General features: G+C 40.1%; 1 protein-coding gene across 2 annotated transcripts; it reads right to left on the reverse strand.

Moving 5' to 3' along the window:
- Positions 1-369: 369 nt before the first annotated feature.
- On the reverse strand, positions 370-14,869 carry Dio2 (iodothyronine deiodinase 2). 2 transcript variants are annotated; one of them, XM_028875975.2, is made up of 2 exons: positions 13,810-14,868; positions 370-5,834 (listed from the first exon to the last, which is right to left on the reverse strand). In XM_028875975.2, the coding sequence occupies exons 1-2, from the start codon at positions 14,029-14,031 to the stop codon at positions 5,256-5,258; spliced, it is 801 nt and encodes a 266-aa protein (XP_028731808.1). In that variant the 5' UTR covers positions 14,032-14,868; the 3' UTR covers positions 370-5,255. The 2 variants fall into 2 exon arrangements, with proteins under 2 accessions (XP_028731808.1, XP_028731817.1); XM_028875984.2 differs by having other exon boundaries at positions 5,268-5,834; positions 13,810-14,869.
- Positions 14,870-16,316: the final 1,447 nt, after the last annotated feature.

Here is a 16,316-nt window from a genome sequence, read left to right on the forward strand (position 1 = left end):
GTGTGTTGCTTTAACCAACTTTTTGAATGTTCCTTACACTTAGAAACCCTAGAATACAAACCTAACAAAGTAAGTGTTTCATTCACAGTCTCCAGATTCAGGCCCCCTTTTCATGAATTCTGTGTGTGATTTGTTAATAAATATGGAAAATATTTGAAGGTTTACTTTGAACTCATCTTGATTTCCTTGAAAACTCTGGCACACAGCATTCGATTAAAATAACCTGGCATCGCTGGCTCCTTTGCCCATGAATACCAAGGAGTAAATATTAGAATGATGGATTCTCTTCTCCACGTCAACCATGAGTATGTTTCAGCCCAGAGCAAGGTCTAGAAAGTTGTTTAAAAATAAACAGATAGAACCAAAGAGTAGCTCTATTCTTTTATTCAAAGTTTATTAAAATATAAGAACAAGTTGTAAAAGCACACATACCACTCAGCACCGAAATAACAACACTCTTTCTACTGATAATCCCCAAAGCTTTTCTCTTGTCTGCAACTGAGCAGCAGAGATGGACACACACACGCATTCTCATCTCATTGACCCAGCACTCTTTGCATCATGACCCAAATATTCTCCTTGCTAAGGAGACAGAGATGGGAGAGGCAAACTCGTGTGACTACATCCAACCACAGACTGAGTGGGTGACTCTTTCATCAGTAGTTATCATTTGCACACCAGTAAGCTCTGCGCATCTCAGTTTCCCCCTTCGGGTGTCTGGTTATCTGGGCTTGGGAGTCTGGTGACAACGAATACAAAACTAAACAAAACTGGCCAACGTTCCCTATCCAAGATCATTTAATTGCTTTGGTTATCAAGTACTGGGTACATAGGTCTTCTCATCCTCCACTCCTGACACATAAACACCACATGGCATGGCCTGGAGCAGTTTTGAGAGAATTTTATTTATTTCCCATCTCCTTCTGTGGGCCTCTTTCAGTTTTATGTTTACCTGTTTGAATTTTTTTTTTTTCTCAAGACAGATGGGGGAGGGCAGTTTGAGCCAAAATAGTGACTTCATTAAACATCTGCTAGGTCTGCAAAGTCTCGGTAAATATTAAATAAACTCCCTAGAGCCCTGGTGCTGTTGCCCGAGACAGACAGCAAGCCCTGGCTTGCCTGAAAAGTCTTGTTTGGATATCTGTACATGTTTGCTTTCTGCTGGTTCAGACTCATCTTGGAACAGAGCTGAGTCTGTCAAGTCTGAGACCTTGTTTCTGGTGTTATCTAGAACACACAGCATGAAGAAGAGGCCTGATGCTTGCTCATCGAAAGTCATTTACTGACATGCAGCAGCCTTCCTCTATGTATAAGAAGTTTCATTTCAATTTTTCCCAAATCTGTAAGCCAAGCCCTTGGGAGGATAATTCCTGCCAGCTAGCAGCTCCCTGGTTCATGCATCCTCAGATCCCTCCTTTCCTAGGGGGACTCGGGACAGTCCCAAGACAGTACCATCATCAAGTAGCAAGTGATCTTTATGTCCATTCTGGAAGTCCATATAAAGAGTGGGTTTGACTTCTGTGTTTTAAGGTAAGGTAGAAGCTGGAGTAAACTAAATATACTTCAGTTCTAGTTTGAGGCTATATCATAAAGAAAGGTCCTAAAAATTAAAAGACTCACAGTCAATTTCCACTGAGAGATGACATTGGACATGTTCTGAAAAGCTAAAGTGCTGGTGTATGTCTTTATTTATCCTTCAATAAGATAGAAATCAACCTAATTTCTCCCTCTGCATCAGCCAACGGATTCTAATTAAACTTATTTTCCAAATCATCAGTCAGAGGTCAGGTGGAACTAATGTCCAGGTTGATCCTCTTATGATGTACATAATGGGAAGCCCTGGACATCAGCAAATCCCTCTCGCTGTGTACGGAGGCTACAGGGCAGGCCAAGGACAGTTCATATCCACCTGAGAATCCTCTGAAAAGCATAAACAGCATCCTCAACCTTCTCCTCCAGTATTTTGTGTGAGGCAGCCCCTACCTGTGACCTCACAATGTTCTATAAATTTTATTCAAAGCCCCAATAGTAAAATACACTCAGGCAATGGGATCAGAGAATAAGTGTCTTTTGATTATTAGAATAATTTAACTAAATTAATAGACCACTTAAAAGCAGATATTGCCAAAAATTCAGGGACATAAACTATGACTGAGGTAAAAAAAAAACAAGAGTAGAGATCTAAAGAATGAATAAAGTTAGCATGTTAGAATAATGACTGCTCTGCCTCAAGGAGGCTCATTGCATTTGTACGAAGTATGTCTACATTTGCTGGGCAGGCGCTTTATCCATGCCATTCAAGAAGGTCATGGTCCAGATTACTTCTTCTAACCAATAAACCAAAGTGATGGTCTAAGATGTCTTTCAAACACGAAGTATTTGAGAAATCCAGATGCTATGGTAAGTCCTTGGAAACTGTTTCAGTAGTGGTCAGGCCAATTCAGTTTATAGCAGACGGCCAATTCAGTTTAGAAGTCTAAACTGATATGCCCACGTAAACATATCTTATAGGGGGAAATGTTTATGTTCTAAGAAAAATAACTCCAAGATTACACATATATACGTGTGTGTGTATATATATACATATATATTCTTATGAGAACATATACACATATATGTGCATTTCCTTGCGACAACTATAACTCTTGAAAGGAATATACATTGTAAAAGGCGTATTAAGTAGGTGGGTACTGACAGCCTAGTAGTGTCACTGAGCACAAGAGCTGAGCATTGATTTTCTTGTCTGGATTAATGACTTCTTAATTTTGTAAAAGGCACATCCTAGGAACTCATAGATGCTTCCATTGAGATAAACAGATTACAGAATCATAGGCTTGTCATACCCGGGAGACCACCCCATTCTACACAGTGTAAGATTCCTGAGCTCTGCCAACCACTTTCTTCCTGGGCCCTTCAACAGTTTTTCTTCCAGTGTTTCTGCCATGTTCTACTGAACATGTCTGTGTCCCTGACAGACAGACTATGTCTTTGTATGTTTACTTCCTCTTCTTCCTTCCTCCATTGGCCTATCCTCCAAAAGACAAATTGTATGCACATACGACCTTCTCTTTCTTAAAAAAATATAACACAACTGGGTGATTTTTTTTCCACCACTCTTTTCCCCAAACGACTAGCATCACATTAGCCAAAACTCATCCCCCCACCCATTTCTCTGACATTCTGTTCCACTATGGCACATGAAAAACAAAGGGGACATTCATGGACAACGATGCGAATGTTCTGAAACCAATTTTTCATTTTGCTTCTTTAAGGAGGCATGTAAATCTCAACATCATTTTAAAGATTAAAATCAGTGAGGAATCCCTGATAAGCCTTGATTGCAGGCCTTAACATCTGAGGAGTCTGAAGTAGTCTATCTTCAATATGATTTTATAACAGTTCATTAGATACCATTGCATTTTTGAAATGTACTTTGTTTCTTTGTGGGTATGTCTTACAGGATTTAAAGCACTCTCAATGTTAGATAATGCCAAAAAAATTAGCCACAATGCTGCTTTAATATCTAAGCAAATATGGACTAGTGATCTGACTTATTTCTTGCTCCCATTTTTAAAAACAATACTTTTGTTTCATATACACGCACTTCCTGGTTTTCTCATTTGGGACAACTATTTTAATAAGATACTTTTGACTTTAGATTATTTTTCCCCATACAGTTCAATTTTAGATTTAATTACTGAAAGGGATAGACATAGAAACCATTTAATGTGACATGTAAATGTAATCATATGTTGTGATGTGAAAGTCTTTGAGTTTAAAAAATAATTATGATACAACATCAGTTGATCTTTTTTTTTTTTGAGGTTGTGATCTTTAGGTATTGCTTGTGGGTGAAGCTTGTTTCTTTTATTTTAAGAGAAATGTATCCATAGATATTTCATAGTTATTCACATAGTTACTAAACTTTAACTAATGGGTTAACCCCAGTTAACGGAAAACCGAAGTCCAAATTCAAATGTCAGTGGAAATTCCATTTTACCAAATCCCCATGACATCAATGATAATCTATGTCTAAGCCTTCAAAACTATGAGTGGAAATCATCAGAGTAAATTGCTGTCATGTTTAAGTACAGAAACCCATTATCATTAGAGTTCACCTACTTTAGGAGAGGGAAGGAGCTGAATGGCTAGGGTACCTGGCTTCTACACCCTTCCCTCAGCATCCAGAGAAAACAATGTTTCAGATATTAAGAATGGAGGGGAGTGTAACATTGTAACTGTAAGAATTGGGCAGGAATGACCCGGTAGCACCAGACTCCCTAGATTTTCCCTTACAGAGTATCACCCACTGAAATGGGTATATCACATACAATTCTATACAGTAATTATCTCCAGGTTGAAAACATTCACCCATTTTTTGTTTTTGTTGTTAATCTTCCCCATCTCCCCTTTCCTCTCAGTCTAGGTATATTGCTACACATCATGGTTCCACGTGTACCCTCCCTGTGCTCTCTCTAGTCAAACCCTTTCTTTTCCCAGCTGTGTACGTACTTCCATGCTGGTGTGGTTGAATGACACTCTCATTTCTACAGCTTCCAGCTAAAACATTATGCAATTTCCTCCTCTTTATGCTCCCTCTTTCCTTGTTTGTCAAGTTCATTTTCTCTGACCTAGTGCTTTCTCCATCTGCCAGGTTTCCAGTGTCATCTTAACCCTCCGGGTTGGCACCCATTCTTGGTATCTACATATACGCTTGGGAATTCTGGGCTACCAAGACTAGCAGAAGGCATTGCATGGCTAGAACTAACACCTCAGTCCTAAGGGCACAGCATGGCTTCAAGATCACATTATAAGTATTTGGGGGACTTTCCAGTTGGGTTTGTTCCCGATGACTAAAATTGAGTCAATACACTTAATCAGATCATAGGTAGTAGCTCCCTTAACACTAAGTATTCAGGGAACACTTGTTCTCTGGTCCCAAAGCACACATAGAGCAGAATCACTTCTTTTGCAAGCAAGGATGAACACACAGTGCATCGGGGTTTCTTCCACTCCAACTTGGATCCGTTCACTTAGAAGGGAGGTAACAGGGCTGCTATTTAGCCCAATGCCATTTGTGTACTAAAGGAAGTATTGAAATGTTCAGAGGTCTATGTTTTCTGACAAGTATATCCCTGTCTTTCAGTGAGGCAATGGGATTCAGTTGAAATAGTAGATTCAGTTCAGTTCTCAACTTCTTTTACATATTTTTTTTTTAAAATAATAAACACTATTGCAATCACACCTTTAACAAGCTAACCTAGAATTCATCTCTTGCTGAAATTCTTCTCCAGCCAATTCCGGACTTCTTGAAGGTTGTAGCTGAAGGGGCCCTTCCCCCCTAAATAAGCAATTTTCTGTCTCTGCACGATGCACACACGTTCAAAGGCTACCCCATAAGCTACGTTGGCATTATTGTCCATGCGGTCAGCCACAACTTGACACTGGGGCGGTAAGGAGAAACGCTCCAGGAGCTGTTGGGCTGCTGCGCATCGGTCCTCTTGGTTCCGGTGTTTCTTCACCTCAAAAGACAGAGAGGAGTCCCCAGGCACTGCCCAGCCATCTGAAGGATGAGCCTCATCAATGTATACCAACAGGAAGTCAGCCACGGATGAGAACTCTTCCACCAACTTGCGGAAGGCTGGCAGTTGCCTAGTGAAAGGTGGTCAGGTGGCTGAACCAAAGTTGACCACCAGTGGGCGCTCTGCATTGGCAAAGTCAAGGAGGTGGCATTCCGTCCCTTCAGCTGACTTCTCCAGGGCATAATTGTTACCTGCTTCAGGATTGGACACATGCACCACACTGGAATTGGGGGCATCTTCACCCAGTTTAACCTAATGTTGAAAAAAGAAAAAGAAGAATTAAACACATTGCTACTTCAACTTACTCTAAATAATATATATATATAGTTATGTCAAGTAACATAAAGGATGGTCAAGAGGGAATAAAAGTCTTCAATTCTGAATATTCATTAGAGGTAATTCTTTCTATCTCTGAAGACACTGGAATGAACTGTTTTCATAATTAAGTTGATTCTGGTTTTCTTTGCTGTTCTCACTACTCTGTCAATGCCTAACAAGCATTATAGAATGAATGATTAATTGACTTCATTTTAAAAGTTAAAAGTAAATGGTCCACTTTAAGATAAATTATCTCATTTTTGGAATGGACTGCCTCTTTCTGAATTCTAAAAGACTTAGGCAAGACCTGAGTTTTCACACACATGAGTTTAATTTATTTTCTCTTTTCTCCTCCTTTAAATAATAATTTATTACATTTGCTTGCTTGGTTGGTTGTTGTTGTTGTTGTTGTTGTTGTGTGTGTGTTTTAGCACTTGCGGAGGTCAGAGGACAACCTGTTGGAGTCGGTTCTCTCCTTCAACCATGTGGGTCCTTGAGTTCAAACTCATTCCATCAGTCTTGGCAGCAAGCATTGCCCAGTGGGCCAACTCACCAGCCCAGTGTAAGTCCTGTACTATCAACCAATGAACCAGAAGACCAGTGGGTTCTGTCTCTGGGCAAAGCTGGACAAGCTATAATCCACCATCTGTAGGTAGGATTCCTCCCACTTGCCCTTGCCAATGCTTTCCCACCTGGAAAATGTAAGCAATTATGCCCGCTTTTCTTATGGGGCTCCTGGAGGATAAAATAAGGAGAGGGACTCTATAAGTGACTGTGTAAAAGTAGGAGCTGCCACTGATGGACAGCACCCCACCACATAAAGCACACTACCACTCTTCTTGGGAAATCTTGTGTTCAAAAAGAAGGGGGTGGGAATTGTTCTATGCTCCCCTCAGCACACATCATGTGGTCTCTGCAGGTTCTTGTGTCTACTGCTCACATTATGCATGGTATGGCTAGACCCTCAAAGCTGCCCCTGGGGAAAAGAAAAAAAAAAAAAAGAAACAGACAAGAGAAACAGCTACTCCACAGTCTGACTTTCAGTTAAGTTCTCACTTTCCATGTATTTTTGGTTTTTTCCCACACTTCTATATAAGAAGACTCGAACCATGTGCTTCTCTACCATATAATTTATTAGCAAGGCCCTCAGAATTATAAGCATTCAGGTGTCGACTAAAGTTATTCTATGAACCCCTTAGCAGCACATGGTTGAAATAGTTGAACACAAAATACTGAAAGTTAGTGGTCTTTGGATATGTAAATTGATAATAAAAAGCAAGCAACAGAAAAGAGCCAATTATTTCATTCAGAATTAACACAATTGGGATTTCTTCTAGAATGGTTTAATCAAAGCTAATACCATTAGAGATAACTTAAAATGGTACAATTGATTTTTATACACTATCCTTAATATTACAAAACATTTCCAACTGGATCGACTTATTTCTCTCATAAAAATATAGTTCCATATAAAACTACTGTTAATTGAAGCTACTTAAAAGGGGATTGCAGGAGAGCAATGATGCACACTGATATAAAACACTCAAGGGATTTTTGCTCAGACGTTTTAATGTCAAGACATAACTTATTTTCTCTTAGAGAAAGAATCAAATTTCTTTCTTACTCTTCTAAAAACTGTCAGGGCTGGGTTGAAATAGGTACTAGTAGTGGTCCAAAAGACATCTTAAAATCTTAGTCTTCCTTAGATTTAAATAAATATATTTTGATTTAGTAAGAACCAGGAAGAAAGTTACTTATATGAATTATCTTGGCTATTTTATAATCAATATTAGATAGAGGATTCTCAAAATTCACCTTTGGCCAGAAGATCTCAGAGTTAACTATTCTGGTCTTTGAAACACTGAAATACACATTAAACTTAAAGACACATTTTAGGCATATAATGAGCTTGATACTTGTTCTTAAATAAGGTTACAAAGGGGCTTTCCATTACGTCTAACTTCCCTTCACATCATAAAATAATACCAAGGCTACTTTAAACACCACTGGCTGTGAAATATTCCCCAATGGCCTGTGATAAGAAGGCCTGGATGCATTTTGATGAGTGTGTTGTAGAGACTTCTTGTTAGATCAGAAATTTTTCATAGGAGGAAATAACCTCTGCACTGCAGAATAAAGGATTCATACTGAGTGAAAGCATTCATCTGCATTTTTGGAGCTATTGTTGAGCTCTGTGAACAGTTGTGTGGTCTTGGTAAACAGGCCTAGGTCTCCCTGGCTCTCACCCAAGCAGACCTGTTGATCCTTGTGTTATCCTTGACTATTCACCTGAACAATCCAATCTGATGTTTTGGTCACAGACAATCTCTTGTTACCTGCAGTTAATTTCCTTGGAAAGCTTAAGTGCACATCACTTCTTGGAGACAATGGACAGTTCAGCCACACAATTCTTTCCAAAACAAGGAAATTTTAGTTTCTAGATTACTTTAGGAAAATGTAGGACAAGCATCACATACTGTCACTCTAAATTTAAAGTTTAGAGAAGTCAACAATTTCTAAATGTCTCTAGTGGTGGAGGTATTGGGTGTTTCATTAGTCTGAAAAATATATATCTTAAGCTTTATGGAGTGAATTATTGAATAAATTCTGGTTGTTATAATCCTAGGTCAGGGAAGACTTCTACACTGAATAGCAGCCTTGACTTGCAGTAAACACAGACAGGTGATTGACAAACACACTAAAGCATATACATTCAGAAACAGGAACCCTACCCTTTCACCAGAGACCTGCTGTAGTCAACACCAATGTCCTTGACATAGTTTTACTTATTTCAGCTAACCAGCAAATAAAAGAAATGAGATCAATCCTCTTTACTTTGTTCTGCAGCTTTGGGATCCTATTGAACACTAGGAAGTCATGTATGATTACCTTATTCAAGATGGTCACAGACTAGAGAAAATACATAGGCAAGATTAATGGTGCTAATAAAATTAAGTATGCTGAGGCACTTGACTAGTATCCATAAAGTCCCAGGTTTGAGTCCCAGAATAACAAAATAAACACACATACACACACACACACACACACACACACACAGAGAGAGAGAGAGAGAGAGAGAGAGAGACAGACAGAGAGACAGAGAGAGACAGAGAAAGAGACAGAGATAGAGAGAGAAAAACTCACACCTATGATGTATAAGCCCGTGTGAGTAGATCAGTAGCAGATTTTATAAGCCTCATAAAACTCTTCACAAATTCTAAAACCTGATGGGCTTTAGATAAGTTGGCTAAAATCTTAAAAAACAGGCTTAATCTTAAAAAAAAATCTTTTAAATCCATTTCTGTTCATTGTCACCTCTTTGCCTGAATCGTTATGAAAATGAAATTTCTACTATATTAGAATTCCCAGTGGAGCATTTCTGGATTTTCTTGGCTAGAAACCCTGCTGAGATGGAATGGGAGAAACCCCACAGCCTTCACAATGGAAGAAGACAGGAGCAAAGTACTCCCTGACACAGAGCCAAATGATGAAGAGAATAAAGTTGGTCCCATAATAACATCGAGGCTACATAAAAGACGCTCAACAAAAATAAATCATCCCCTGGTACTCCCAAACTTTGTTTTAATTTCCCACAGTGGCATAGAAAGTCTCCTGGCCACAAGTTACCTATCATCTTAATTTCTGCTTCTTACAGGGTTTGTGTTTGGTTTTTGTCCTTAATGAGACATATTTGCCAAAGAGGCATTCAAAAGGCATTTTTTTGCTCTTGCGGAAGAGTAATTAGGTCGGTACCTCTTTCCCTGCCAGCATCAGCAGCCTAAAGAGAACCCTGCCTAGTATTTAATGCCCAAACACAAGAAGCATCATTTCCACTAATTGGTCTTGAAGTTCCGATGTTCCCAAAGGGTCTCTTTATTTTGCAAGGATCAGAAAGGACACACGTAAAATGTGATAGCGTCACCACTGACCTTTATCGCTCTCATCTGCACTATTACAGTCATCCTTTCTTACATTTTTTTTTTCAGTGGACAGGAACACAATGCCCACTAAGGGAGTGGGTGAGGCATTTGCAAGTTTACTGCTGATGACATCTCTGGGCCAAGTTCAAAGGTGATAGCAGACATGTTTATAAACATAAGCAAAGCACAAATGCATAGTATATATAAGAATTTGACTCCCTTAGTGATGCGTTCCTTTTGAGGACACTGTTGAGTACTTAGGGAATAGAAGATAATGCTACAAGATACAGACCCAAGGGAAATATGGAACCATTCTTTGAATAAACTAAATATAGCATATACTGCCAATCTTGTTTTTGTTTTTGTTTCTTTCCACAGCCTAAGAGGAGCTTTTGAGTAACTTCTCACACACTCCCATGATGAGTAGTGAAACAAATTACAAAAATGGAGGATGGGCATGTACCAGATTATTTAGACAGACTTTTTGTCATCCAAAGCACTGGAAATTAACTCTCAGAAAATTTCCAATTCTTTAACATAATGATCAGGCTGCACCAATGTCCTTAGAAACATGGCCAAACAATCATTAGGCAGAGCTTTAGCCATCCCCATTCAGACAGGCCAAATAAATCAGACTTGAAGAATTGCCTACCTACTCCATCTTCTGGGTTAAGTTCCCTTTTTTGGCTATTCTCTTTTTGATTTGTATCTTAAAAATGAAGTTCACAGCCCTATCATTTCACTATGTTTTATCCAAGTGACAGACAAACTCTGGTTGTGGCCTTCTTTGTGTACTTTTAGGACAGTTTCTCTCTTTAAAGAGCCACTTTTCACTGCAGAAGCTGGTGTCAGAAGGCTTGAGGTGAATAAAGAGAAGGAGGAGAATGTTAAAGAGACCCTTTCAAAACCAAAATTATATGTTCCAATGAGCATGTTTTCTGTACCACTGCAACATTAGCCGTGCAGAAAGGAGCCTGCTTGTCAGCGTCCATACTGTCTGCTTACTTTTACACTTCATTTAGGTAAGAGCCAGGGTCCAAGGGAGGAAAGCTTGCTCTCTGGTCGAATTTCTAAGTCTGTGAGCACCAGCACAAGGGTACAGTGTTCACAAGCAAAGAGACTGAGGAAACTTAAGTAATAAATATCTGTTATTTGCTCCAACATTTTCACCAGTCTCCAGATTTTTCTTTTCAAGCCAAATTGCACACAGGGCCTCCTGACCATTACCAAGCCCATGTGATCTTGATAACTTCTTTACAAAGTTGACTTTAAATCACTTCTAAAATTTCAATGCAGTTTTTACTGTTAGCATTTCATTCTGTACCCTCTCCTCACTCCAGTTCCCACCTCTGTCACCTCCTCAATGAACAAATCCAGAGCCTCTAAATATCTTCTCAAATATAATAGCTGACATTCATGAACCAAGAAAGTTGGGAGTAATGAATGATCTGCCTAATTGAATCCCATGTGGACACACCCCCTCCTCCTGGAGAAATCTGCTTCAGGGTGGCAGTCGCCAAATAATGCAAGTCAAGATTGTGAAATCCCAAGATGCAATGTCAGACAGGACCTCCTCCAGAATCTATGGAAACAGTCACGCCTAAAGACAGTGTGCCATGGATGACACAGCATTTGGCAAATGATTCAACCTGTTTGAGAGGTTCTGAGTAAGCTTCTGAGGCCACCACATCCACCATGATGCCAGTCATACTCAAAGACAGAAGAGGACAGACTTTAGCTCAAGTTGTACTCTTAATGTTTTCATTTATCTCACACTCAGCCCAGCTTTGTCTCTGGGTGTGTGTTTTCTTGGGATTTCTTTTGCATTGTAGCTATTGTATAAATCACTAAAAGCAAGCATAGTAACGTAAGTCATGAACTGGGTCACTAATCAAATCAGTGACCAGAGACAAAGAAATAAGTAAGAGGAATACACAAACCACATGCCAAAAGTAAAAACAAATCATTCATCTTTCTCAATTCCCATGAACACAAATAACAACATATTGCAACACAATGGAACACTATATGTTAGTGAAAAAAGATAAAATGAAGTTTATTATAGGGATACTTGCTTGCTTTTTCCTTTTCCACTTCAATGATCTTGATGAGAAAATACCTCAATTAATGTTTTTGGGTGCCTTTGTAGCCTCCAAAGTTGATATAAAAATAATATTTATATTCTGTACATATCATGTGGGTAAAATTCTTCAAAAATTCACTCTTAACTTTTTCTAAGCAGAAGTTCATTGTCTTTCAAAAGTCAAGCTCTTAACATAATGAGACCAAGCCACTAGCATTCCATATTATGTAAGACATGATACATAGATGTAGTTAAAGGGATTGACTAGTTGATGATATTTTAATGTACAAGCACAATGCCCCACTCCTCCAAACTCCTGACACTTAAACAGACATGTAAATGTCACATTCTGTGTGCACATCTGTGAGAATGGAATTATCTCTCAGTACCTCCATGCCCATAACTTTTATTATATGATACAATATGTGTGTGTGTGTGTGTGTGTGTGTGTGTGTGTGTGATATAACTGAGATTTAACTACAGGAAATTCTGAGAAGCCATTCCTATCCTGATGAGGGCATTCCTGCTTGCTAAAAAGAGGCTTGACATTTGACATGCCCTCAGCACAGCAAGAGGAAATCTTCTTTAGGTTACTTGAAATAATAATGTCATGAATCACACAGCCTGTTCACAAAAGGCATTTTCATCCTCAGTATTTGCTTTCCAGTGAACACCCTGCCTTGGATGCTTTAGTATTATTTCCCTGGCACATGGATTGATTTTTCCAATGTTTATTGGGAGGGGGGATTCCTTCCCTTCCTCCTCTGCTATTCTGAGTTTCCATCATGCTGTCTACCATTCCACCTGTCTGAAGAATGCCACTTGGTTGAACATCTGGCTTCACAATTGTAAACTCCCTTCTCCGGCAAGTTATCCCTGTACCCCTAGGGACATATTTCCTCCTTTTGTAGAAACTTTTTTTCCAAATGTATTCATTCTTCCTAACACCCAGGATGCTCCAGGAGTCCTATGAACCTAAGGGATGGGAGCAAAGAGATGGAGGACCATATAAAAGTATTCCTTTTTGCTCTGAGAGATACAATTTGAAAACGTTCCCCCAACATCTCTCAGCAGCAGAAAGGTTGGAACACCAGAAGTTTTCGCTTAAAAACATCAGTCGCCTCCTCTGGTGTTTCAAATGCTGAAACATACTTTCACCAGGTAAGGGAGGTCAGTGTTCTAATGCCCAAAGCCTGACCTTGGAACACACAAGAGACCCATCAGCGCTTTCTGGGGCAAATTATTTGTAGATTTGGTTTCATATAAAGTTTGGCTTCCTGACACTTGCTAGACCTTTCTTTTGCAAACTGACACTTAATAACTAGGAATCCACAAATTCCAACCAAGTAGGTGGCTGTCCTGGGCTTGTTTCCATTAGCTATTACCTCTTCAAGTTTGAAGGGGCTAGGGTGTGGTCACAGCCATCATCATCACCACCACCACCACCACCATCATCATCACCATCCAACTCTGACCATTTCAGCAGAAAGGAAACATTATTCAACCCTTCCTACTACATCTCACACAGCCTCCTGTCAGGCAAAGCAGCAGAACCCAGCTCTGGCCAAGAGCAGAACAAATGTCTGTTGCTCCCAGCCTCCAACAATTCTGACTTTACCCAGAGTTATTTCACCACCACCAAACCCCCAAACTGCCAAATCAGAACAAGGTAACAGCAGCCCTCATTTAAAGACTCCGGCTGAGGTCACCCAGAGTCACGATGGCTCAATATCTGTCACTCCCAAATCTAACCTGTGCAACAGGTGTCCCAAGTGACATTGAGACTCCCTTGAACCTAATCACTGGGCCGGCCACCCCAGACAGGACTCCCCATGTCCTGCAGCCCCATACCTTCCAGTCCCCCGGCCCTGCTGACCCTAGGAGAAGCCCCGTGGGTGCCGCTCACCTGTTTGTAGGCATCTAGGAGAAAGCTCTTCCAGACACAGCGCAGTCCCTCTGAGGTCAGCATGCGCCGCCACTCTCCGCGAGTGGACTTGGAGCGGCTGAGCAGCAGCGCCACGTGCTTGAGCAGAATGACCGAGTCATAGAGCGCCAGGAAGAGGCAGTTGGAGAAAAAGACTGGCAGAATCTGCAGTGTAATCAGCAAGTCTACGCTGAGGAGTCCCATCTTCTCTGCCTCCTCAGTCTGGCCCCTTGTGCACTCTGCTTCCCCCTTCACCCTCTTTTCGAAAAGGAAGGTGATGGTAGAGGAGGTAGGGGACCAAGGGGGAGGTTGGGAGTGGGAGATGGGGGAGGAGAAAAACTAAATTAGAAAGAAGCCCAAGTTGTCTCTTCTTTGAAAGAAGCAGAAATAGCAAGAGTAAGTCCGGTCTCTGCAGTCCAGCAGTTGGAGTGTGCCCATCAATTCATTCAATTCCGAGATGCATTTTTTTTTTTTTTTCAGGATTTAAGATGGTTAAAAAAAAAAGGAAAGAAAAAAGAAAGAAGAAAAACCCTGGTACCAGTCCCTAATCCAGTTACCCCTTTCAGAGTCCGTTAAAGACAGGAAGCTCTACTTTCATTTCCAGGCACCTATGAGACTGCAGAGACGGTAAAAATTTTCTTTTAGCTTTTCATGTTCCTTTAAACGCAGTCTGACTTCTTCTTTGCCCTGCCAATTTCTTAACTGTGCTGTAAGGGTAGGGTTTTGTTTGTTTTTTTCTTTCTGTCTGTCTGTCTGTCTTTACTCCGTTTTCAACATACTTTCTCTTCTCCTCCTCCCAGCCTGCCTCTGTCTGTCCTTTCTCCAGGTTCTCCAGGAGCGGCTGAGTCCTCTGCCCCCTCCCTCTGGCTTTTCCTCTTTGCTATCTTCTGCCTGCGCAGCAGAAGAGTGCCTCTCTCTGCAGCCCAGTGAGTCTCCCTGAAGCCTTTTATACATTCCCTGGCTAATTGCTGCAATAGAGAAATGAAAGCCTAATCTTGCTAAAGATCTTGACGTCATTGAGAAAGAGGGCTTTACTTTGGCCAGGAGTGCAGTGAACAGAAAAGCAAAACTCCACAACTTTTTTTTTTTTTTTGAGAAGGGGTGGGGGAAAAGACAGTGGGATTTTGCTTTGTGATTTAAAGGCAGAGAAAGGGGGTGGGGGAATCACCTTTGACAGCTTTCAGGAAATGCTTCCAAACTTGAAGAAAAATAATTTGTAGATTAATATGTTAACACTTTCCTCTGAGTGTCATTTTTATTAACTTAATCAGGAGTTTTGGCAATAAAGAGTCCTGGCAGGCAGGGAGAAAAGGGGAAGAGTGAACATAGATGGGTTTCTCCTCATATATTTTTTAAGATATTAAAGTTTCTATGTGAGCTTTACACCTTTATACCATGACTGTTTTTTGTTTTTTGTTTTTTGTTTTCCCCCACTTGATTTGGGTTCTGTGAACATTTTTTTTTCTTTTTTTTAGTAATGATCTTATTTAAGGGGACACAAAGTGAGTTTTGAGTTGGAAAAGTTGTAAATTATTGAGATCACCACAGTATTTCTTTAAAGCCTATTCCCGAACTCAATACAAGTATTATTTTTGGTTTTATTGAAGCTTCAACTTAATAATAATAATAATAATAACCTTCTAGGCACAGAAGGAACTGAGTGACCAAATCTTTTAGTGTCATTTTCCCTCAACACTGATAAAACAAACTTTCCATTCATTGACATTTAGATGCAATGAGGCTGAGAAATCGATTATTTATGAGAGTTTTTTAAATTCAGCTCTTCTAAGAGGCCTGAAGATTTAGGGAATCTTTTTTTTTTTCTTGGCAAATAAATAAATAAATAAGTCTATAAGTGGTTAGGAACAAATCAAAAATTGGTGCCGGGCGCCCCATGGACCTCAATGGCTTCCTTGCTTTTTGGTCTCCAAGACAGTTATTTAGGAAGGTCCAGTGCAGCAGCAGCCCATCACCCCCACCTCCTTCTACTTGTCCTTCCTCTCTTGCCTAAAAGATCATCTCTGGGAATTACCTTTTCCTGGGAGAAGCAGTGGCAATTATAGACACTTGGGTGGGGGCATAAAATTGTAATCGAAAGTTAATTAGTTGAGTTTTCTATGTGCACAGAGTTCCCATTAAGCACAAGCTGAACAGTGGATACAAACAGGTGGTCAGTCTCTTGTTCTTACACATTTTTCCCTCCATACATGACAGAAATTAAAAGCCTCGAAAGAGCAAAGTCATTCTTTGTAGGGAGCATGGGCTAAAATCTGCATATGGATGTATTTTGTTCAATTGGCAAGGTACTAGTAAAAAAGGAAAGAGTAGTAAAAGGAGAGGGTAATATCTGTGTGACCCACAGCTCTTGTCTATACATTGCCATCTCCCCAGCACTTAGGAATCCTGGTTGGCACATGTTCAGCTCAGTGAGGATGTTCTGAATGAATGAATACTTAGGGCATGGAGAGGGCTCAGTTTGCTTCACACTA

The sequence above is a fragment of the Peromyscus leucopus genome, chromosome 14 (assembly GCF_004664715.2).
Source record: "Peromyscus leucopus breed LL Stock chromosome 14, UCI_PerLeu_2.1, whole genome shotgun sequence".
Taxonomy (NCBI): domain Eukaryota; kingdom Metazoa; phylum Chordata; class Mammalia; order Rodentia; family Cricetidae; genus Peromyscus; species Peromyscus leucopus.